Source organism: Lagopus leucura, unplaced genomic scaffold, assembly GCF_019238085.1.
Source record: "Lagopus leucura isolate 7727_CA_CO unplaced genomic scaffold, USGS_WTPT01 Super-Scaffold_100004, whole genome shotgun sequence".
Taxonomy (NCBI): Eukaryota; Metazoa; Chordata; class Aves; order Galliformes; family Phasianidae; genus Lagopus; species Lagopus leucura.
In genome coordinates this window covers 29099809-29125604 of record NW_024962264.1, presented here as the reverse complement: position 1 = coordinate 29125604, position 25796 = coordinate 29099809, and the positions used below count along the sequence as shown (strand labels likewise).

General features: G+C 37.8%; 1 protein-coding gene across 1 annotated transcript in view; it reads left to right on the top strand.

Annotated features, from left to right (window-relative positions):
- The window catches only part of TNKS (tankyrase), a 106085-nt gene that overhangs the window by 65791 nt on the left and 14498 nt on the right, over window positions 1-25796 (top strand). Inside the window, exons 6-18 of the mRNA XM_042871383.1 lie at window positions 3042-3136; window positions 5371-5437; window positions 5841-6027; window positions 8031-8152; window positions 8660-8751; window positions 8830-8908; window positions 14697-14868; window positions 16571-16650; window positions 17599-17744; window positions 18870-19035; window positions 22271-22490; window positions 23011-23120; window positions 25367-25555. Of these exons, the coding sequence (XP_042727317.1) occupies window positions 3042-3136; window positions 5371-5437; window positions 5841-6027; window positions 8031-8152; window positions 8660-8751; window positions 8830-8908; window positions 14697-14868; window positions 16571-16650; window positions 17599-17744; window positions 18870-19035; window positions 22271-22490; window positions 23011-23120; window positions 25367-25555 (1725 nt within the window). The remainder of the gene's footprint in view (window positions 1-3041; window positions 3137-5370; window positions 5438-5840; window positions 6028-8030; window positions 8153-8659; window positions 8752-8829; window positions 8909-14696; window positions 14869-16570; window positions 16651-17598; window positions 17745-18869; window positions 19036-22270; window positions 22491-23010; window positions 23121-25366; window positions 25556-25796) is intronic.

Below are 25796 nucleotides of genomic sequence, written 5' to 3'. Positions count from 1 at the left end.
AAAGCTCTGCTAATAAATCTTCTGCCTCTTACTTATCAATTCTTATCTCATCCACATTCTAATACTTCAGAATGCTTTGGGAAGGTATGCCATTCATGATACATGCTTTGTACCATGCCCCAGATGGTACAGCACCCGAATACGTTTCTGAAGGTGTTCAGTTTCAGGGAGAATTTCTTTACAATGAAGATATACTTTTTTTTTTTTGTGAACTCAATGCAGTAGAACACTTTTTTTCAGAGGTTGTTTCCTGTTATTTCAGAAAGAGTGAATTCTAAATTGTTGATTTTTGTAGCGTTTGGGATGACAACGTGTGAATGAGGGAATCACACTAGTTAAGATTGTTATTGGATAGTGTAATGTAGAGATTCTGCTGGCAGAGAGATGGAGCAGGCAAGAACAAACATGACTAGTTCTTAAAACAGTTCTGTAGCTGTTACTGATCATGTGTGATGTAACATCATTTCCTAAGGTCCTTCAGTTTAAAGTTACCCATGAACTGAGATATCCAAAATCACTCTGAACCTGAAAATGCAGCTTTGCTCTGAGGCTGGGGGACGTGTTACCATCTGAAAGCTACTGAAAACTCTTTTGCAAGATAGGTAGGGAAGCTGGTGGTGCTTGGAGCCAGCATTACCATGTTGCCTGTGGCTTATTTGTTGAAACTGATTTTCTGATTTTAGTGAAGGTAGTTGCTCAGCAGCCTGCAGATTTGGCAATTCCTTGGTGCCTCCTTTGATTTGATGCAGGTGGGCAGGGGACAGCAAGACAAAAGGCAGCTGACTTTGAGCAGCTCATCAAGCCAGCTGTTGGTAAGAAAGCAGTGTGAAAAGCATTTAAGGCTCAATGGGAATTATATCAGGTTGTTGTACATACATTGTTTAAATCTAAAATTGCTTTTCTCATATTCCCAGGCAGTACATTTTCAAAAAGACCGCAGGCAAGAAATGGCTTGAGTATAAATTGCAGCAATGCAAGCTGACAGTGATTGCTATCTTGTGTACAGGGATCTTACTTGAAATGCACAGTACCTGTTTTGACTCAATTACAGATGCCATAAAACTTTAAAATAATGTGAGCGTATTACATGAGAGTCTACTTTACTTAATAAAAGTGGAGTTGTACTCTTTTTAATTACACTAGAATGTAAGAGAATTTGATTGGTTTGGTAATTGTGAATGTGAGTCTTAAAGGTAAATGCCCTCTGGGGATTCTTATTATTAAGCCTCTTGCCAGATAGCAAGCAAGCCAAGGTGGTTGGCTACAGCTCAGTAACTCCTGGTGTGTTGGGGAAGGCATGGTTTGTTCATGGATCTCTGATGTCTGTAGGACCTTGCTAAGGAAGAAAAGGAAGTAGCACGCATTCCTGAAAGGCGGGGATGTGGGATGTCATTGCTTTGCTTCGTGTGACAACCAAAGCCATTGTCAGACTAAACAGTGCATGGGATATTTTTGTAACGTTAACAATGGCATACGTTTTACTCACACTTTCATTAGTGTTTATGATATGCAGGAACCAGCTATTTTATAATGGCAGCAGATGTGAAAGAATTTAATACCTTCTAGATCATTCCAGACTGTTAGTTCAGTAGTAGAAACCTTTCTAGAACAGAGTAAATGATCCTAACAACTTGAAAAGCCAAACAGCTACAGACGTGATTAGTTTTGGTGGTGGCTTTTTGTACTGTGGAGACACTTTCAGGATCTTCAGGTCAGAAATGTTAGAGATAGTCATTTTGAGTGTGTGTAGAAAATAGCACAGATGATTCTGAAGTTAAGTATTATAGAAGTTTGCATAACTGCTTTCTAGACTGAGTTATCTCAAAGTGTTTCTTAGAGACACCCTGTTCTGTCATTGCTGACAGTAGAAGCTGTGTCATCACTCTGGCATACAGGACACTTGGTATATGTCCAACTAGATGCTCTTTCTGAAGCAAAGTAGCAAGGTAAAACATTCAGACTGCTCCAAAGCATGGTCATGTGAAATGCATGTTAATTCCTGGAAATCCCTTTCATTTATGAATATATAGTGCTTGCTGCTGCTTCCCACAGATGAGACCATTTGTTTTCATCTCTATAACAGTAAGAATGTGATATCTCACCTGTAAGACTATATAATGATGTTTTAGTACCTACAGTAAATCTGTACTTGGCTTAATAATGTGAGATATGTCTTTGTGTGTTCAGGCTGATTTAAGCACAGGGTTTTAATCAAATAAATAGTAAGAAAAATCCCTTTAAACTTGTCTGCTTCTCAACCTTGGGAAGGAGCAAACAGCTACAGTGTACAGTGTACAGTCATGCAAGTGATTAGTTCCTTAAGACTAAGTCTGCACACAAAACTTGTTTCATAATGAAAACTTAAAATAATAGAACATTGGAAATTATTATTGTCGACTTAAAAAGCTTTCATTATCAACTGTTAGTAATTACCTATGGAGAAGGATGTTACTGTTATTCTGTTATTATGCTCTAAGTTGCATTAATACTGAAGATGTGTATTCTGCAGAAAACTGCATACAGTTTGCTCTCTGTCTTAGCATAGTACAGTGGCAAGGTGCTGCTACTTGTTTGGTGCAGAGCTGAATATAAACACTCCTGCAATGGGATAATTTTGTTCTGCAATCTGATTCTTGTGCACTTACTGCAGGAAGACCACATATAAGCAGTTTCACAATCTGCAGCTTGAACTGAATAAATTTGCTCATGAAGCTTTAAAAAACACCAACATAATTATGGCATTTAAAAATAAAACGAAATTCTAGCATTAATAACAAAATAAAAGCACAACAAAGAAGACATTGGACCATTATTTAAAATTAGAGAGATGTAGATTCTTTCCACCTCCAGGAACATGGATTTGGTTTGACAACAGGCAGGGCATGTATGTGTTATGTATTTGTTGACTTGGCCGATGACAGAAGAAGAGTGCAACTTAGCCTGATCCAATATGTAAGGGAAACAGAGTGCTTAAATATTAGGAAATGAGGCACAGAACTCTGTGGCTCCCGTTCTTCACCTTGTTCTGTCTTATTTTACAGTCCACTCCTTTACATCTAGCAGCAGGCTATAACAGAGTACGAATAGTCCAACTTCTGCTTCAGCATGGTGCAGATGTTCACGCAAAGGACAAAGGGTATGTAAAGTGACTTCATTTATAATCCATTTGCAGCAGTGGTTTGCTATTAACCAAGATGACAAGTTATTTCTCTGCTTAATGTTGAAACATAATCTCAGATACTTGGCTGAGAATGTGATGTTTGCTTTAAAAGTGTGTGTTTCGTGATAAATAATCTTTTTTTACTCTCAAATAATTGAATAGGTTTGCCTGCCTTTCTTTTAAAGTTTCCTATTACACCTTTAATTTTTTCAAGACATTTTTCCTTGCATCCCTGCAAAGGCTTTGCTGTGGTGTCATGGACTGGTATCCTAATTTTGGCAACAGTAGCAGGGAGAGGATGTATGAGCTCAGTGGAAAAAAGTGCATTGAAAAATTTCTCCATAATTTAGACTTCTTTATGTCTTGTTGCATATATACATGTGGATGTAATTCCAAATCACATCAGTGATACCCATGGACTCAGAACAACAGGTTCTTAGAGATCTATGCCTTGAGTAACACTGCAAGCAAAAAGCAAGATGTACTAGAACCTAAACTTCCCTTTTTGCAGTGAGGACTCTAATGAAGTAAATTACCAGAAAAATTATGCAGCAGTCAGAAATCTGGAGCTACATATGGTACATTGTTAGCTATTTGATTCTAAAATATGAGGTGAATTTTCACAATGGTCAGATAGGACTGAGAAAGCTTAGTCCTAACAGCAGAAAACAGACTTCAGGCGTATGTTTCGTATTTGGGGTTTGTACGGCTGTGTTAATGAGTGTTCTCTCCAGCTATCAGCAGGCTTGAGCCAGCCTACTATTAAAGAAGACTTTAAATTAACTCCCCAAAGTAGTCCTAAGCATACTTAAGCTCTTGAAGGTTAATTATTGTAGCACTTTATCTATGCATTTACCCTTAATGGCTTTGATTAAAATTGTCTTGGAATGCGTCATGACACATTATGTATGCCACAAAAACACACTAAAGATGCATGTAATACCTGTTGGTAGATCCAGACATTTTTAAGCAAGTTTAGGTATTTCCCACCATTCAGAAATTTGAGTGCAACTTTGTACAGCGTTGCCACGTAGATGATTTAATGAGGCTGGAATGATCTACTTGAAAAGTATTGCCATGTGAAAAGTAATTAACTTGAGCTTGAGAAGAGGATAAGAAAGGGAAAGAAAACAGTTGCACATACCTTTAAACAATTCAAATATGCTAAGATATGTTTAACAGCCCTGTGAGCTCCCTCTCTTTTTTTGTTTTAGTGACACCATGTGATTGCAATGTTTGGGGAGGGGTGGTGGTTTTGTTTGTTTGTCGTTAGGTTGGTTTCCACTGTTTCATATTAATAAATAATTTGTAAGTAAGCAAGCTAGTCTAGTGCTTGCTTTTCCAGTATTCTTTTTGCTAACTGCAATTCTGGGAAACACTCACTATTTTTCATAAATGGTGAAGGTTTAATTGTTGTTTTCAGTGTATTATGCATTCTGATTTGTTGAGCCATAACTAGCTTAGCTTGCTTGGCTTGAATTAAACTCTTCTGGTTTTCTGTAATAACTGTCCTCTCTGCATCTCCCTTCCAGTGCATGGCTTTTTTTTAATTACATATCTTGTGCTTGTAGCTAGATCACTTTCATTTATTTCACTAGTGTTATTTTTAAGTATGGCTCCAATAGTATAGCTCTACAGAAAACTCATGGACCTTCTTATAAGTCTCTTGCAGGGATAAATAGGTAAGACTGTGAAAAATGCAGTAAAATGAAGTAATTCCACAGTTGGGAGCAGCATTTCAGTCTGCTGAGTATGGATATCTGTATATTGTCAGAATATCCCCAGGAGTTACACTAGCATTATCTGATGAGTTCTGCCTTTCATACGGCATTTTGTATAAGCAGGAATGCATGTTTAGGCTAGAACAGAATGTTGACTTCTCCTAAGCAAATTTAATGTGGAGTGGGTTTCCCCCCTCCGCTTAGCTTCATGAAAGATAATTTTGAAGACAATTTATACTAATCTTACTGGTAGATTAAATATCTGTGGCTTGCAAATAAAAAAAAAAAAAAAAAAAGCTTTAATGCAACCTGTAAATAATGTATTTTTTGAGAACTTCAGGTATTTTCAGTTATTTGTCAATCTTAATTTTTAAATATCTTAATGTTTAGGTTTAATTTGATTTCAGTTGATCTCTCACTAAGGATTAAACAGTACTTTCTTCAAAAATGCCACTTGAATAAATTTGTCATTTGCCTTCTTTCATACAGTGGTCTTGTGCCTCTTCATAACGCATGTTCATACGGACACTATGAAGTTACAGAGCTACTACTTAAGGTAAGCAGGACAGAAAGTGATTATTGTAAATTTAGATGTGTTTGAATTGTTCATGCCACAGTTGAAAAGGAAGATCTCTTCCTTATTGGGTTTTAAGCATCCTGTAATTTTGAAAGCATGCGACTTGACAGCTGTGGTTTTTCTCTACCTGATTTATTTAGAGAGATTACAGAGTTTAAGTAATATGAATTAAAAAAAAAATCTGCTATTCTAGAAAAAAAAAAAAACCAAAAATTCCTTTTTTTTCAGGTTTCATCATGCTTTTATACGCACAGATTTCTATAATTCATTTTTGTGTGTTCATATGTGAAAGAATGGAACTAGTTTCTATAATGACAACGTGTGCACTTTTAGTAGTTGAAGATGACTTCCTACTAACAAAAGGCTTTCTTTCCTGCACTAGCATGGCGCATGCGTTAATGCAATGGACCTCTGGCAATTTACTCCCTTGCACGAGGCTGCTTCCAAGAACCGTGTAGAAGTCTGCTCCCTCTTGCTGAGTCACGGTGCAGATCCCACATTAGTCAACTGCCACGGAAAGAGCGCGGTGGATATGGCTCCAACACCTGAGCTCAGGGAGAGGCTGACCTGTAAGTATGTTCAGATTTGAAGCAGTTCTTGGCGGGTGTAAAGGGGTGCTTTTCTTTCAAAGCAACTGCTTCATAAATCACAGATAGATGCAAAGCAGCAAATAAATGGTAGATGCGTTTATTGTTTTGAAGTAGATACCTCTAATATGCCATGCTTTTTTAATGTCTGGTGGGTTTTTTTCCACACTTAATGTTTAAGGCCAGAAGATACTGCTGAATAAGTGTCCACTGGTGATTTTTATACTTAAAGTCTCATCAAGCCACATAGGAACCTCTATGTTGGATCTATGAACACTCAGAGTAACTTCCAGAAGGTATATAGCTTTGCTATGCAGGCTTGAATAGGGAGACATTCCAGCAGCTTCTTTTGTAGTCTTTGCAATCCTTATGCTGTTTGTATAATATGCTTCACCTTTCATCTGAATTTGTGTACCTTCATTTGCCCTCTTTTGGCGATTTGTTTTCTCGTCATTATAAGCGGTGAAAGTGAGAAAAGTGAAACAAGACATTATGGAGTTACAAAAAAGACCTTGAGAAATACATTCTGAACTCAGTTTTATATTGTTTCACTTGTAAGCTTTTGATTTTTCTGTCACCTTTTGAGTATAGCAGGAGCCCCCTGATACGCTAAGAATGTGATCCTGCATGACTCAAAGTCACAGCTTGTCAGGTTGCTGTCTGTCACTGTTCTTTGCCTGGTAATGCAAAAAATGAGATAATGTGCTTTCCTAAAGGGGAAAAGATGTTGGGGTTAATGTCTTTCAGCTACTTCTGATCTCTCCATTCTGGACTGGCTTGGGAGGTGATGCTTCTGACTTTGAAGCAGGTTGATTTACCAATCGCTTAAACTAACAAGCAGAAATTTACATCTACTTAAACTCTGTACTTCTGTATTTATAGATATTAGAGGGGGGTAGGGAAAGATCCGTATCCGTCAGTAACCACTGAAATGTGTACAAAAATCTGAACTTTATGGCAAATTTTCTATCTTTCTGATGGAACAAGCTATTTTGCATACCCGAAATAACACGTTTAGTATATTCTTGAATTCTTTGGTTTCATACCAAAGAATATATATAATACATTCATTATTTCAGGGTTTCTTTTTAGCTGTACTTTGTGTAATGCTGTCTCTAGAAAGAAATTTGAATTCTATTTGAAATGAAAACTTTTCTATAACTGCACATGCACTGGATGTCAAGACGACTGGGAGAAGAAAGCCCTGCTTAGCGAGTTAGGCATTTCAAGCCTGCTTATGAAAAGAAATATATAAGCAAAACTAATATTTACACTGAGATGACTAAGCTTTTTGTTTCTCATTCCCAGGTTCAGACCTCGTTGTTAGCCTGCCTCTTATTTGTATATTTGAAGAGAAATGCTTTTCATCCTTCTTAAAAATAATTTTCAACTTAAACAAGCTAGTTGCTGAACAGAAAAAGTTGTGACCTAAAAAATAAGTTAAAAAAAAAAAAAAAAAGTAGTTACCTACGTGCACTTACGAGGATATGACTGCACTCAAAATCTTTGGGGCAGATTGGCTTCAAATACTTAGCTGGTGTAGCTTTCTTTAAGACGAGTAGTTGAACAGTTTTATTTAACTGATACTTTAAGGCTTTATGATAAATTATTTATAGCTATAAATACAGTGAAGTTTTGAAAAAGCAGCTATAATGCTTTCTCTCTGCAGAGCCATGTAGGAGCTGTATGCTCATTTGCACATGTGACAACTGAACTGATCTATATATGCCCTTAATATCTAATGGTTGAAGAAAAAGAGGGAGAAAAATGATAAGTGTTTTATTCAGGGAATCTCTGTCCTTCTTTAGAATCCACTGTGGTTTCAGTAAGCCACGTTCTCTTTCCGTTCTGTATCCCAGGACAGCCACCATACGAAGATGCGCAGAAATACTCCTGCTGCTTCCTAATATGTTCTGGCTGCCTTTTTTGAGTAATACCTGTAAAGGTGATGTGCTGAATGTTAAATGCATCACTTTCTCCAACAGATGAATTCAAAGGACATTCTTTACTGCAAGCAGCTAGAGAGGCGGATTTAGCCAAAGTAAAAAAAACGCTTGCTTTGGAGATCATCAATTTTAAGCAGCCACAGTCACATGAGACTGCTCTGGTAAGATTACAAGGACAATCCATTTATTTTGTGATAAATGTGGTGGTGGTGCTAGTTGAGATATTATTTCTACATTATGAACATTTATTCATCATCTGAGATTGAGGATTTGCCATCAAACCCTTTGTATTTTAAAAATAAATCTCAATTATAGAAATAATACTATATGATTTTTACCACGTTTTTCTTTTTTCCTATTTGATCATAGAAACCTTCTGGCCAGGGCTCACCTGTTTTCACTTTCTTCTGCGTTTTTCCCCATAAGAATGTTCTGTTGTTGGTCAGTTGTTTTGCTAGACTTGATAGGTACTACATGAAACCTGCGTCTTTCTCATAGCAGGAGAAAAGGCTCAGGATGTTACTTGTTCAAGCAGAGATACCACAAATTTTGTTTGTAAATTGTGTAGTCTGATGTTTAGCAGAATAATTAGGACATGAAATGATGGATCTCAAAGTTTTCTGCCATCTGTGTTGTTGAAATAGTGCTTTATATTTACTTCTTTGCAGCACTGTGCTGTGGCCGCTGTGCATCCCAAGCGGAAGCAAGTTACAGAACTATTGCTCAGGAAGGGAGCCAACGTTAATGAGAAAAACAAAGAGTACGTTTCTGAAATTTTTACTTTTTCAAAGGTCTCTGTCATAGGAGTGTAAAAAGTAATATCTCTTTCTTGGTCTAGTTTCATGACACCTTTGCATGTAGCGGCCGAGAAAGCTCATAATGATGTCATGGAAGTTCTGCATAAGCATGGAGCAAAGGTAAGTATGTCCAAATATATTTTATGGGAGAAGGCAAGAGGGGAGATTGTATCAGTTAAATACAATGTTAGTTTGCATTATAGCTGTTGCCTTTTATTTTGTATGTCTTGTGCTTCTCATGTCAGTCTTGAACGATATTTATCTTAAATCAGTACAGCATGTTCAGGAATCCCATATGGAAACTAAGTCTTTTCTCCAAATAACTTAATACAGGATTTAGGAGTTCATCTAACTCATTTTTAATGAATCTCATTGTTCAGTTGTAATAAATGTGCTCATGTAGTTGACTTTTGTTGCCTTCTCTTGACAGCTTGAAAATATCAAATACAGGAGTTTGCTAATGCTAGTCTAATGCCAGTCTTTGTTTAGCACTTGCTTCCTTCTGCCTTTCTTGATTCTTCTGGCATCCCATTTAGCCCTTGACTGATGCTTAACAATGTAATTTGTGAGCCTATGTTGAAGAGTATGTGCAGCAAGTTATTAGATAAAGGTAGAGGAAAGTACAGAGTTCTTTATTTAGTTTGTTTTCTTGCATCTTTCAGAAGTATTTCAGAATTAATCTTTATTTGAGTTTCAGTTGATTCAGTAGAGGACTGAGTGATCTTGATGAAGGATTTACAGTTATTTAAAGAATTGCTCTGAGAGGTATTTTCCTGTGTTTTTTTGTTCTTCTGTGTTGTTTTTTTTTTTTTCAATTGACAGTATGCAAATACAAGTGTAGTTATTAGCCCTGAAACTAATTCTTTCCTACTATTGTGTTATGTATTTCCTATGTTATTCTCAGTAAATCCATTCACATTTGTGATCAGCAAAGCACTTAAACACTTGACAGGTGCCTACTCCTAATTAAAGTTACATGTATGCTTCCATACTGCACTGGATCCGGTCTCTCTTTCTGTGTCCTAAGTTGCTTAGCTGTAAAATGCAGTCACGGTTCTTAACAGAAGATAGATCATTAACGTTTATGAAGCTCTGTGAAGTTCCCAGATGGGTTATGCTCTCAACTCTTGGTCTTCCCTTCATAAGAGAATGGTCATTATCATCCTTATAACTCTTCTCATCACTAGCACCAGAGTGAATCTTGTAGCTCAGGCAGCAAAAATGGAATTTGCTTTCCTGCTACCATGTGTGATGACACTTCCGTATCTCCAGTGTAAATACCCAGCACAAATTGGGATTGTTTGCCTTTTTAATGTATTTGACACAGCAGTGCACAGATCCTGCCTGTGGTCTTACAATACACAGAGAATCTTGATTTTTTTATTATGTGTTTGTATTCATGCTCTGTAGCACAGTTCTTCTGTGCCAAGGTCATTAATGAAAATATTAAATAAAATTATTGTGCAGCCAATCACTGAAAAGGCTTTCCCCTTTCAGTACTTACAGTTCTTCAACCAATTTTTATTTTTTCATATTTTCATAGGATTTTCTTGTTTGATCCTGTAACAAGTGCTCACTGAACTGTAGATGGTTGAGGCTTATCATATTTGCTTTAATTTGAAATCATTTATACTGTCAAAGGGAGGATACTAGATGAGCTGCCTTAAAAATACTTTTGGAAAATAACAATTTGAAAAAGGTGAATAATTAGAGCAGAACTTTTCTCTTGAAATATGGTACCAAAAGGCAAATGGAACTGATTCACAGAAAAGCATCCAGCAGTGGACTTAGGAGGCAAAGTCATGTAAAGCTTTGTGGTTTGAGAATCATTTGAGGTTGCTTCAGGAATGTAGAGAAAATCCTGTTATGTTTTGCTGAAGAGTTGCTCTGTCAGACAGCAGAAGTGAGGTAATGTGAAATACGTGTGTTTGAAGATGCTCTTTTGTTCTGGGAAGTGAGACAGATCATAATAAAGACTGTTTTAGGGAGTTTGTTTGGAATGAACAAGAAAATGTTGATGAACTAGAACTGAATTTAATTATCCTGATTTTTTTTTTCATCATGTTAACTTGATTTTTGAAGTTTGTCAGACTGATAAAAAGTGAAGGACCATTTGAATAACATGCACTTGATCTAGATTAGTTTTGTGGAAATATTTGAGAACACTACTATTGCAGGAGTCAACTTATACCCACAAAATCATGTTATTTTGGTGCCTTGCTGGCCCTTAATGAGGACACAAGTCTCTCACATCACTTGCACATTAGTCTGGTATACCCCACACAGTGTCCATTCCGAGTTCAGTGCCTATGCTTTCATTAGCTTGTTGAGCTTGCAGAAGTTGCACACGACAAACTCAAAATGCTTTTGAGTAACTTGGATGCAGAATACATTTGTGGACGTGATGCTTAGGGATGTGGTTTAGTGATGGACTTGGTAGTATTACTTCAAGTGCACTTGATCTTAAGGGTCTTTTCCAACATAAACAATTCCATGATTAGCTTTCCAGATTTTAGGTAGACAAAGGTAGTTTGTCTACATTTAGTAGTTTTAGGTAGTTCATCTTTTCTTACTCGTTAGGTAACCTAGCATAATAACACTAATATTAAGCTTTTATGCAAAATGGGCATCTGTATAACAGATGTCTAGGTTGTTCACGAGCTTTCAGTGTGAAACTGGACCTTTTTCCTTTTCTCCCCTTGACATAGATTCACACCAATTTATAATGCTACACAAAGGGGAGAAAAAATAAGAAGGAATGGATTACAAATTGTCTTCAAATTAAATGCAGAAGAAGAGCAGTTAGAACTCTTCCATTGCAGGGAAGGGTGCTGTGCTGTCTGAGCATGGGTTCCATCCCAGATTCTTAGAATTTGTATCTTTTAGAAAGACCTCATAGAAAACTGCAGCTTGTAAGCTGTTGTGTTTTGTGCTGCTTGTAGTGTCAAGGAGTATGGAAGGTTTTAGGGCATTTGATAGCAAAGAAAAGCTGATACGGTTATGATGTCTTGCAGAAAAGGCTCCTGAACTGCTGCTGAGCTGCAACTACTGCTTGACAGCAAAAGGAATATTGAGTAGCTCTCTGGATGATGCTCTGAGTCACCACAGTTCAGGGAGGAAAAGTCTCTTGAAAATGGTTTCCTATCATCAGACACTGATTTATTGAACAAATATATAGGTAGAATGAGAGAAATGAAATAACAGAAGGAGTTGTATATGGGATATTCTGTGCACAATGATATCTTTCCATGAGAAGTCTTACTTGAAGTTGCTTTTCATTTGATAACACCATTCCACTTTCATGTTGCAATTTGAGCGATGGAGTGACCATATGCATATTAAATGGTGAAGAAGGCAGGTTCAGAGACAGTATGATGTGAAATAAAAGCTGTCCAATCAGTCACTTTCACTGACAAATCTGCAAGGAGATATAGTAATTAAGAACTGCTACCTACTCATTCCGAATTACTTAAAAGGAGGATCAGTTGAATGCTTTTAATTTGTTTAGGGCAACTAGAACTATTTTATCTTCTTGGCAAACAAATAAGACAGTACAGCTTGAATATTTTACATTTTGTCGAATAGAGCTTAAATTTCAGCTTTGAATTTCATAGAATATGTTAGGTTTTTAGACCTGATATTGAGGAGTGGCTAACCCAGATATGTATTTTACTAGGTTTGATTTTTGAGAGATTAACCTCTATTTGTATTTATTTCAGGAATTACAAATTTACAGTGGCATCTCTTGATTGTCAGATTCTTCATTTTGAAATAAATTCTGTTGCCTTCAACCTTAGTGGAATACATTCTTGAGTTTCTTTTGGGTTTGTTTTAGACAAATGCTGGGTGATTGGTGAGAGCAGCTGTTTCACAGTGAACACATTCCCTTTAAAATTGCCCTGTAAAATAATTCTCAATTCGTGGAAGAATAGTTTCCTTTGGTGTATGCATTCCTCTTGGTCAGCTGCAGCCCTTTCTGTCCCAGAAGTGGGCATGCGTGTCTTCAGGAGGCTGCAGTTCTGCCACAAGAGTTGATTGTTGACAAAGATAGTTATTTGGAGGTGAAAGGAGACCTGCATAAGACATGTGATATGGTGGATATGATGACTTTGCCAGTGTTCCTTTCAAGTGAATGTTAGCATTTTTTCCAGGTCACAGTTGCTATCAATTTGTGCAGTGTGGATGCCTTGCTGCTGTTCTTCCACAGGTTGTTCTGTACAGGAGTATTGAATATGGGAATCCAGTGTTACAGAAAATGCTAACTATGATTGTCTTTCCTGGCTAGCACAGTATTACCATCTACTTCTGGAATCCACAAGCCTCTTAGTTCTGTCTTTGCTACTAACTGTACGTAGCTTGAGACTTGTGCTCCTGTCTGTGTCCTTATCTGTAGTAAAACGTATCTGATGTCCTGAAACAGATGAGGGTCATCACCAGAACAAAGTTATGGATTTGGGACATTCAGCATCTAGTTAATATTTATGAAGGCAGTAAGATTTTATTTAAAACAAAACTTCTAGGATAATCCCATGAGAGAGTCATCAGCTGAGCATGGTTAGAAGAAAGCAGAGCTGTTCTTCTGTACATCTCCCTAGGAGAGAGGTTTGTGATGTGAGAAATTCCTGCTTTACCATCCTGTAGAATTGTTAGACATGTAAAAGGCTTTTAAACAAAGTCAAAACTGTCTATCTTATGTTGTTCTTTCTGGTGTGTTGATGTTGTTGTACTGCAGATACTTGTATATTTTTTAACCCTCTCAGGTAATAGATGCTTGCTATGTAGTTACTTCACTCCGAATCAAATTTTAGTCTTAACCGAAATATTTTTCATTGGTTTTCATGGAAAGAAAAGTGGTAGGGCCTGAAGGCTGTGTTTTTGGTGAGACAACCTAGCAAAACCTTTGCTGCCACCACAAAGATTTTAGTAATGTAAAAAGGCTGGTTTTTACAGTAACATGCAGTTCACAGTCTACTGTCCATAGGCTTTGAAATAGATAGCAGATTCTGAGTTAGTTGTAGAGAACACTTAGTAGTTATGTATTTCATAGTGATTTAAAAAAAAAAAGCTGTTGGACATCTGCATGCAAAGTTTGTCATGAATGGTTGCTAGGTACAAAGTATCTTCTTGAAAGCTTATTTTCTATAGTTTTTTTTTCTCCTCTTCTTAGAGCTCTTTATTATTCTCTTTCTTTCTCTGATAGTGAGCCCATGGCAATGCTTCCAGTGGTTCAGATTTTCTGTTAGATCTTCACAGACAGATAGGTTTCCATTATATCACACTCTTTGAAAGCAATACCTTTTCATCATTTTGCTTGATTTTGCCTTCTTATGCAGTCTTGTGTTGAATAGATTTACATCTACTTTAAGTTAATATTTCTGTAAAATTACAAAAAATGAGGATTTTATATCTTTGTATCTGGCTTCTTCCCTTCCTCCTTCTCCCATAGTGTTCTTAATATGACATCTTTACTGTACTTATTGACTGTGAGTCATGTTAATTCCTCTTCAGAAGATGAAGTATGGTAGTTTAGTTGAATTGTTAATTATTTACCTCTTTCTATACGATAATTTTGTTTGTTTGTTGTTTTTTCTTTTTGCAAATTCACTTTGTTAAATTTTCAAAAACTTGATTGTTATTTCAGGTGTGGTTTTGGGGATCTGTATTTTATGATAACCATGCATGCAAGTAATCTACTTTTTTTTAAAGTCAAGAAAGCATCTGTAGTAAATGATTTTTACATTGGAATGTATATTTTATTGTTTGGTTTTGTTTAGTTGCCTCATAGAAGGATGGATTGATAAACTTGTATGCCAGGAGTTTCTTGATATTGTTCTTCCTATTAAGGGCAGGGACAGGTGCAGGCTTTTAATTCTAAAAATGTTGTTTTACATTGCTGCTGATTTTTCAGATGAACGCACTGGACACACTTGGTCAAACAGCATTACACAGGGCTGCTTTGGCAGGTCACTTGCAAACCTGCCGACTCCTGCTGAATTATGGCTCTGATCCCTCCATCATCTCTTTACAAGGATTCACAGCTGCACAGATAGGAAATGAAGCAGTGCAACAGATTCTAAGTGGTAGGTAAAAATAAAAACTTGTGTATTTGAACTTTGGCTTCTCCCTATCTTTTACCGTTGTGTGTCTTATTTCTTTTTCAGTGCAAGAGACTTAGTGTAGTTTGCTCATTCCTCCCTTCTGCCATCTGCGCACACATCTGCAGTATGTTCTGTATGGTATTTCTTTAGGAAACAGAAACCCATAGCTGCTCAATTCAGAGATTCCATGCAAAACAAGAATTGAAAAAAGCACTGCTGTTACTCACCTGAGATTGGAGTTCACAAACGGAAAAATATTGATAGTTAATAACCATTTCAATCTATTGCTTGTCCAACAGGGAAGGATTTTACTGTAAAAGTGCTTTGGATACTGCTTAGATAACAAAGTTTTGAGCATATGCGTCATTTTATCCATGTCATTTTTTAATGTGTTAGAGTAGGAAGGATAATTGTAACAGTAGCTACTAAAGAGCAATTACCTTTCAGTGGGATTTGCAAGAAGGCAGATTGATGTACCTGGGAGCTTCACTTCCTTCAGCACTTTAAAGTGTTCACTACTTGAGATGTAGTTTGCTGTTTGGATAGTGTTACCTGATTAAATTGTGCACGTGACTGTGTATATGTACGGAAGGGGAAGAATGATAAATTTTAAAAAGTAAACACATCCTGTGATGATTTTTAAATTGTAAAGTTAGAAGTATTCAGGAAATATTCACTTCAGTTTGAATTATAAACTCACTTTCACAATGTCTACTCTATGAAACCTCGTTTCAGGTGTTATACTGTACATCTTTTCATTGGGAAGACTGCAGCTTTTCTCTTACAACTGTAAAGCTGTTCAAGACTGAAATATTCAAAAGCTTAAAAAAGCATATTAAAAGTTTTTGGCGTCAGTAGCATAGTGTTGACATTTTCTGTGTTATTCAAAGCTGACAAGCAAATGCTGAAATTATTTACAAAATTACAACGTATTCATTCTTGTAAGATTGAGTTAGAGCTGTAAGAAAGCTCATCAAGAGATCTTTTTCTTTTTCCAAAAAATTATTAGAAAATTCTGCTAGTTCTGCTTCTTTTAATGAGTGAGATTTGTTTCTTTGCTTCACGCAGTCCTTTGGTACACTTGTGGAATTCAGATTTCTCTTTCTTCTAGTAATTAGATTGTTTCTGATCTTGACTGTCTTGTGAAGACAAGGATAGGAGTCCAGAAAGGAGATTAAAGTAAAGCTGAGGAATGAAGCTTTGAATCCAGTGTTGTACTAAGTCTCATCTCATCCTCAGGATGCTGAGGTGGCAGTGCTGTTGTGGGGAAAGTAAAAAACTTGAAGGTGAGCTGAAACCTCACACAGCCTTAGGTTGTAACTCATGCTGAAATGAGCACATTTAACTCTTAAGTGTACACTGGGGCCTCATTCAGTTTGCTTTGGAACTTCAGCGAGAGTTAGAATCCAGTTCAGGGAACACACAGATTTCTTGAATATAGAAATGTCATTCTTACCATATGCAGAATTAGCAAAGCCTTGAAATGGCAGAAATGGCAGAGTGATGTCAGCTGTAGAGCCCAGTCTGACTGATTCTTTACTCAGCTGTTTAGGCTCTTTGTATTTGAACATCACAATTCCATGGCATTTTTACAAATGCTAGCAGATGTATTTTCCCAGTTTGGAAAATGTTGAGCACGATACAATGTAATTAATAATCCTGAAACATATTTTTCTGTATGTAGAAAGTACACCTGTGCGTACATCTGATGTGGATTACCGGTTGTTAGAAGCATCCAAAGCTGGAGACTTGGAAACTGTGAAGGTAAATTTGAGCTTTTCATATTAATTTTTCACTTTATTGCTATGCAATCTTCATGGAAGCCACTACACCTAAGGTTTGTGGAAGTAGTGTCCGGTGGATGGTAAGTCATAAAAAATGTGAAGGACAATTTCTTAATATTTTTTCTAGAAAGCTGGACATTGGGATGTGCTGCGGTGTTTCTCTGAGTTTGTGGTTGTTCATTCTCTGAGTCCTTCACACAGCCATACCTTTGTTGGAATCAGATGTGTTGTTTCATATACAGCCATATTCTTTAACAAGGCATGATTCAATCAGAAGGCAAGCAGACAAGTGTTAGAAGGTGAGATGTAGCATTTTAAGCTGTCCTTTTCTGAAATGAACAGTTATGCCATGAAATGCTGGCATCACAGGAAGGCTTGGTCTTAGCTTTCATGCAACCATACGACATTTGAGGTAAAATAGGCTGCAGATAGACCATCCTGCATGGTCACAGCTTGAGCTTCAATATATTAACATTAATATATATTAACACTCAGCAGCAGTTTTGTGTACCAACAACTCCTTTGACTGCTAAGCTCAATATTTCTAGATTTGTGAAGGCAGCATGAGCTGGAAATGGTAGCTTGTCTGGAGAAACTTACATGAACTTAAACCTGGTGCTCAGTGACTTAGAGGCTTGCCCTTTAAATGTGTTAGGATCATCTTCATACTGCTTCTGTCATTTAAGTCCTGTTTGTTAAGAAAGTGCTTTCAGACATAAATTTAGATAAGTTATACTTTTGATTTTGCTTCTGTGGAAAATTTCCTGAAATCTAACTTCAAAAAATTGGTATATAATAATAAATTAACCAAATTTTGCATTGTGATGATTGATGAGGGGTAGGGTTTTTGTTTGCTTTGCGGATTTTCTTGCTTGGGGTGGGTTTGTTTTTTTCCAGTCTTTTAATAGGTCTTGATTTCCTTTCACAGCAACTTTGCAGCCCTCAGAATGTGAATTGTAGAGATTTGGAAGGCCGCCATTCAACACCACTGCACTTCGCTGCAGGATATAACCGCGTGTCAGTGGTGGAGTATCTGTTGCACCATGGGGCAGACGTGCATGCCAAAGATAAAGGGTATATTTTCATCCTGTGATATACTCGTATTGGGTTTTATTACTGTGAGATTTCAACCTCCTCTCTTTGTTTTGATTTGAATTTCAACACAACTGTGATTTTTTTTTTTTTTTTTTTTTGTTAAAATTTTTTGTTTGTTTCTTCTTAGAAGGAAGGTAGAGGTTAGTGTTTAGGGACATGGTTCAGTGGACAGTAATGGTTAATGGTTGGATTGGATGATCTTAGAGGTCTTTTCCAATCTTAAATAATCCTATGATTCTTCCGCATTGTTTTTGTCATTAATTGTGTGGAGACAATAATTAAGTTGTGTTAAATATTAAGTTTATTAATATTTATTAAGTTAAATATAACTTTCTGGCAAAGCCACAGTCTGACACACATCTGGCAATGTAATACATGATCCTTCTCTTTCCCCTTTTGTCTATTTCAGAGATTTTTACAGTGTTTAAAAACAGCCTCACAGTTATTTCAGGTGATCTAAAATTAGTTTTGAGTTATATGAGGTAAAATACCAGAGTTGTCTCTAACCATTTCTCTGGTTTGGTTAGATTTTATTATTAACTTATTTATTCAGTTAGATAAGATAAATCCTTTACAAATCTTATTATCTGATTTCTTGCAAAGTGACTGAGTGGAGTAGTATGATTTTTTTGATCTTTCATTCTAATATATTGGACTTCAGGGTGAGGGGTAATTCGTTTCCAGCTCTAAATTATCAATTTTCTCCTCGAAAGAAATATTTGGACATCTTTCTGTGGGTGTGCAGTTGTTAATAACTATACTTCAAATTCATTGCTTAGTTTTATACCTTTTCTGAAATTTTCATTCAACTATGCATAGTCAGATTGTAGCGATACTTGCAACTGTTTTTTGCTGCTGCTAACAGCATTAAAGCCACTTGCTTCTAGCAAAAGCAACATTGATGTTTGTTAAGCATTTAGAAGCCTCCTCTATGAGATCTGAAGGACAAGGATGATGTTTGTTTCATTTAATAATAGGAAGGAAAGCCATAGAAGTCTGAAAAATGTGGGCTACTGTCCAGTGAATGCTTTATCTGTTGGAATTTTGTGTGATTGCATATTGGATTGCATTTTCTGTAGCTGTTAAAACTTTATCTTTGATTAGCGGCTTAGTTCCCTTGCACAACGCCTGTTCTTATGGACACTACGAAGTAGCTGAACTCTTAGTGAGGCATGGTGCTTCTGTCAATGTAGCAGACCTGTGGAAATTCACTCCTCTTCATGAAGCAGCAGCGAAAGGGAAATATGAAATCTGCAAACTGCTATTAAAAGTATGTGATCTAGAATTTTTAAATGCGTTTTTGAATATATGCTTTGTTTTTGTGTAAGATCGCGTTCAAACTTATTTGCATTGTGAATTCTTAATGGTGCCGTTCAGTCTATTTTCATTTTACAGTTGTCAGCGTATTGTGTAATGTCTGTTCACTTACACAGAATTGTTAGAATGGTTGCTTTTTCCAGTAGGTTTATTAGATTGGTCCAGCACGACCAGTTAATGCTATTAACCAAGTAGGACAAAACTCTCAATTATTTGGGGGTGGGAGGGGGGGAGAAAGAATTTGTTTGGGAAAGGAGGAAAAAGAAAAAAGCCCACAGCAACCAAATGAACAGAGAACACCAGAAGTCCTTGCCTATTCATCCCCTTCTGGAACAGTTTATGTGGTTTAGTAAATCTTTGTGAAAACATGCAAGAGTGTGTTACAGATCAATAACTGCAGGTGGGGACTTATTTAGTGTGTCTGACATGTAAAAAAAAAAAAAAAAAAAAAAAAAAAAAATTAAATTGTTAGATCAATGTATAATCTATCAAGATCCTGGAGGGAATGTGTATTAGTATCCTGTGGAATAAATATTCCTGATCAGCAGAAGCTGTAAAAGATGTGAGGTAATGCCAACATGTTTCCATGAGTTTGAGAGACTTCTTAACATAAGGTCATCTTGGGATGTTAGAAATGGGTTCTAGTGGATTTCTTACCAATGCTATTTCCTATTATAGCCTTGTGATTTCTTGAAGCACGGTATTTAAAATATGAATAAGTAACAATGTGGATTGTCTTAAATTGTTCTTCCCCACGCACTTCTTTTGCTCTTGCAGCTGCAAAGGCCCAGTATAACAAAATAAGTGTAGAGTCTTGCATATGGGGAGAAATAAGCACATGAATCACTGCAGGTTAGGGGATGACTGCTGGAGAGGATCTGCAGAGAAGGACCTGAGTGTTCTCGTGGACAACAGGTCGGCCATGAGCCAGCTGTGTGCCCTTGTGGCCAAGATCATCTTTGGTATCCTGGAGTGTATTAAAAGGAGTATGACCAGCACGCCATGCTCTCTGCCACATGAAGCCACATTTAGAATACTATGTCCATTTCTGGGCTCCCCAGCTCAAAAAACACAGGGATCTCCTTGAAGGTGTCAGGCAGAGGGCCACAAAGATGATAAAAGTACTGCAGCATATCCTTTATGAGGAGAGGCTGAGTAATGTGGCTCTGTTCAACCTGTGACAAAGAAGACTGAGGAGGGATCTGAATAATGTTTATACATATCTAAAGAGAGCTGGGAAGCAAATGGATGAGGCCAGGCTCTTCTCAGTGGTGCATAGTTGACAGGACAAGGATCAGTGGCCTAAAACTTGCACATAGGAAGCTCCATACAAGCACGTGGAAGAATTTTACAATAAGGGTGACGGAGCACAGGAACAAGTTGCCCAGAGAGATTCTGGAGTCTCCTTCCATGGAGATATTTTAAGGCCCATCTGGATGCCTAGATGTGCAACCTATTATAGGGAACCTGCTCTAGCAGAGGGTTGGTCTTGATGATCTCCTGAGGTCCCTTTCAACCTCTGCAATTCTGTGGTTCTGTGATATTTCTCACCTATCTCATCAACTATTTCATTTGATTGCCAAATTAGTATTCAGATTCAGAGAGAGAGCACATCTTTTAAAAACTCAGCAGTAGCAAAAACCACAAGGTGTGCAGACATGGCTGTAGAGTAGACACAGTGATGACCACGTTAGTACCACCTGAATACAGGAGTTCAAGCTTTAAAAGCACTCATAATTGCTCAAGCACAGCATTACTTTACAGGCACTGGAGATCTCTGGAATTTTCTGATCATTTAAGTGGGAATATAGCCATCTTTCATGTTCAACTTCAAAGGGTCTTGCCACAGGAAATACAGAAATGTTGAAATCTTTCTTTTAGAACTCATTCTTGCACAAGAATTGAATGCACCCTTAAGATGACATGGTTTTGTAAAGATTTTGAGTGTCCATGGATACATGCTCATACTGCAGTTTACTCAGAGCTTCTCCTGCTGTGTGCCTCATGCCAAATGGCAGTGCTGTCAGTTCTGCTGGGCTGTAAATGTTGAGATTCATTTCTCCTGACTTGTGCTCTTTCTACCCTGTTCTGTGTAAAGAATGAAACAAAAACACACAGACCTTTTAGAGAAACTTTCAAAGCCTTTCTTTAAAATGGCTCCTTTGTTTGTTTCTGTGATTTTGAAAGAGTCTGAGAAGTAGCTACCTCTTCACTTAGATATTTATTCTTGACAATGCTTGGATAGTTTGATTTTTGCGAGTTTAAACTTAAGGAATCTAAGGTTGTATCTGGGAAAGTCATTCCTGGTTTTGAAAAGCTTTTTGCCAAAACAAACAAACAAAAAAACCCCAAAAACTCTTTTCTCAAGAGTACTACAAATGCTGATCTGGTTCTGTGTGATTAGTGCTCTGTCTCTTTCTGTCCCTTTCTGCTTACTCTTTTCACCTTGAACGTTTCTGTAATGCTCCTGAGTACAAGATGGTTCATTCCTTCTGCTCTTCCCATCCCCATCTCATTCTCTGTGGCTCACATTGGCACAGCATGTAGCCAGCATGACTGGTGAGAAATGCAAAGGTAGACTTGCTGGCAGGGATTAGATTGCTGATCGTTCTGAAGGAGCCAACCAAAGAACTAAAATGCCTACAGCTGCCTGTGCCCTATCTGTTTGATCTTTCCGTGACTGCTGGCAGTGTACAGAGAAAGAGCTGTTGTCCCACAACATTGTTTATGGACACAACTCATGCTTTATGCTGTAGATGTTTGTTCCCCTGTTTATCCCATACTCCAGCAGTTTGTTGTTTTCCGTGATTGATTTGCATGTTTTATGAGCACAGGTATATTCCAGCAACATTTTAAATCCACTTTTCTGCTGTCTCACCGAATGTTTTCTTTACTGCTTGGTAGGACTTGTAAACAACTTAAGATTGTGCTCTTATATAATAGAAAGTGTAGAAATGAATATTTTTATAGATCATATCTCCAAGAAATGTCTTTCAACAGCAGGGCTGTATTCAGTGAACCTGAGATCTTGGCTTCATTAGCCAAGATAGGCGTACTGTCCTTCTGGATTTATTTACTGTATACAACTGCACTGGCAAAATCCCTTGCTTCACCTGTGCTTCAAAATAGTGACATGTGTGTGCACTCTTTATGGTTTTGACATCAGCATTGCACTTTGGTCTTTGCAGCATGGGGCTGATCCAACAAAGAAGAATCGAGATGGGAACACTCCTCTAGATTTGGTGAAAGAAGGAGACACAGATATCCAGGACTTACTGCGCGGAGATGCTGCTTTGCTAGATGCTGCCAAGAAAGGGTGCCTGGCTCGAGTGCAGAAGCTGTGTACTCAAGAAAATATCAATTGCAGAGACACCCAGGGAAGAAATTCAACACCACTACATCTTGCAGGTGAGCGACTTAATGTGTTTCACAGAATGATTGAAGTTGAAAGGGACCTTTGGAAGTGATCTGCTAAACCCCTCAGCTCAAGAAGGAGCCTAGACCTGGTTGTCTGTAGTCACATCCAAGTGAGTTTTGAATATCTCCGAGGAGGGAGACTCCATAGCTTCTCTAGGCAACCTGTACCACTGCTTCATCACCTGCTAAGTGCTCCCTGATGTTCACCAGGAACCTTGTGTCCCAGTTTGTGCCCATTCTTTCTTGTATTGGCACTGGACACCACTGTCAAGAGCCTGTATGTTTTGTCTGCTTCCCATAATATAATAAGAAGGGGTTGCAGAGCTTCAAGGACAACTTTACCATACAGAGTATTATTAACTGGCACCTGTATTTCAGGAGTTAATATGGTTACTAGGAAAAAAAAGAGCTTTTGCAGTTGAAAAAAATGCTTTAGCTACGTTGCCTGACAATTTCTGTTTGCTGAACCCCTCCTAATACTCAATTTATTTTTCCTGTTTATTTTCTACAGCTGGTTACAACAATTTGGAAGTAGCTGAATACCTTCTTGAGCATGGTGCTGATGTTAATGCCCAGGACAAAGGTGGATTAATACCTCTACATAATGCAGCATCTTATGGGGTAGGTACAGGCTCTTTTGCTTGTGGACGCATCAACAGGGAGCTCCTAGAAGTCATATCCAAAGCTGGTCTTGCAGTGAACAACCTTAGCCTCTGATGGCATGAAATATTTGTTGAGCAAGTTGCTGATGTGCATCCTGTTTCTAGTCCCACAGATGTAGCTTGGTGAGGCATATTTGGGTGTAGCAGTTTGGAAAGATCACTTTGCTTTTCTGCAAGCAAGCAGATGCAAAGCTTTGAATGTTTAAATTGTGGGTGACTGCTGAAAGAGGAAGGAACTCAAGTTGGTACTGAAAGATTTGTGTGGAAGTAAGAAGGGATCATGTCTGTTGCAGTGGGGCTGCGATGGTTGATTGAAACTATTTTGGATGAGGCTAGTCCTCTTTCCTCTGTCTCTGTGCATACTACTTGCACAGATGCCTCAAAAGCAGCTGCTAATTGCAAATGAATTGAGAAAAAGCTTTTTCAAGGGTTTGTACAGAGATGGTGCTTGAGGAGACCCTAGCAGCATGCTTAAGGCTAGGCAGAGGACATAAGCTCAAAAACGGGTGGATTTGACAATCTAATTAAATGCTTTGTTACTGCAGGGCCATAGCATGAGAAGAGCAAAATCTGGGGGAGGCATTCTTAATGAATCCGCATGTTTTGCTTTCTATTGAGATCTGAATGAGGAAGGCTTGGGGAAAAGTGCAGTGTTCACCTTCTTTCTAGTGAGTATGTCACTGAAATACAGCCTGCGTCATTTGCACTGGTTCTCTGTCAGTCTGGGCTTTTGATCTCCTAGAGAGCAAGAAGCTCTGAATACTGCTCAAGATATTGAAGTGCAACACTATGGTTTTTCACTGCTGGTCCTAATATCAAGCAATACCATTCATCAGCTTCAATCATAAATACTAAGTGCTTGCCACGTTGCTTAGATCTAGAGATATATTCTGATACAAAGATTGTGCTCACTCATTCAAAGCATAGCAAACCAAAGCACACATTCTGTATGTCAGTAAGGCATTCTTTATTGTCACGTGGCAACATAAGAGATTGGTTTAAGCTGATAATCATTTCAAAATCATAATGCCAGTGTAATTTGGTTATCTTGCTCTCTCTAGGAAAAGTTAATGAGGCTGTGTTTCAGTGCTTTTCCTGTAATTGCCCGTACTTCTGAGCTGTCATCAGCCCAGTCAGATCTCTGTAATGGGAGCAGGCAAATGAGTACTGCTTTCAGATGTTCAGATGCTGGCAAGTTCCACAGATGCAACCTTTTCCTCGTGAAGTGTTTTCAGTTCTCTCAGCTAGTGCTTCATTATGTGTGCCTCTCAGTAGGGTTTTGTGTCATGGCAGAGAAGCTGCAGGAAATGCAATTGCTTTAAAAGTTTGGAAGAGGAAAAATAAGGTCAGCAGTAATTTCAAACCATTCAGAGCAAGCTTCTAGAGCTGTTAAGAGTCACTTAATTGCTGTTGAAAAAAAAAAATGAAATCCATTAGCAGAAGTCTTTGTTCTTCTGCTTACTATTTTCTGAATTTCATTCTCTTGCCTACTTTTTTTTTTTATTTCTAAGCTGTATTCCAGAAGTAATTTTATTGGTCAAAGAGAGTGAGTTTTCATTCACCAATTTTCTGTTCTTTTAATCTGGGAGACTTCCAAGATAGAAGTTCCATAGTTGATGGAAGCATGGAGGTTTAAGTACTTTTGTAGCCTTCTTATGACACTCTTAATGAGATTTATCAATTACGTGTCTCAAAATATGATTGGAGGAAGAATAAATTTGTGTTGGCTTGGGTTCCATGACAAAGCTCTGTATGCAGACATCTAAGTGATGTCTAAGTAGTGTAGCATTGGAGTTCACATCTCCTAGTCGCACGTCACAAATGTCACAGCACCATACATTTGTGTTTCCAGTTGTGCAAATGTTTTGACAGCTAAGCCTATGTGTTTTATGCTGGAAGATGTATCAGGCCTGATCCTGTAGCTAGCACAGACTACTTACCATGTAGTTCAGGTGATTTGACAGAAATGTAATTCTGTGCTTGATCAAAAATGGACTGGTAAGGTTGATCCAGATTTAGTGACTGTGGAGCTGCAGGGTAGAGCCACACCTGATGAGTGCACTACTGCATAAAGAGGAAGTAAGTGGGTTAAAAAAAAAGGAAAGAGAAATCATGAAGTTCTCTAAGCATCATTATCCTCACCATAAAGTGGGAAATATGTTTTATTATCAGTGTTGTGTTCATTAAAATGTTTTTGTTTTCTAGCATGTGGACATTGCAGCGTTGCTGATCAAATACAATACGTGTGTAAATGCAACAGATAAGTGGGCATTCACACCATTGCATGAAGCGGCACAAAAAGGAAGGACGCAGCTGTGTGCTTTGCTCTTAGCTCATGGAGCAGATCCAACCATGAAGAATCAAGAGGGTCAGACACCACTAGACCTGGCAACAGTAAGTTCTTGCTGGAGTGCCAGCCACTGAGTGCTCTGGAAGGTTTGCTCTGCATATAAATGACTTTCTGCACTTTCAGCTTTCTCTGTGTCAAAGTAGAGGGAAATGAATGTCTCTAGGGTTCATTTGCAATTTCTTTTACCCATGGATATCCTCTGGCTGAGATCTTAATGTGGTTTGTGATATAAGAATCCCCTCTGCTAAAGGATTCACTCCTGGAATGAGTCTTCTCATTGCCAGA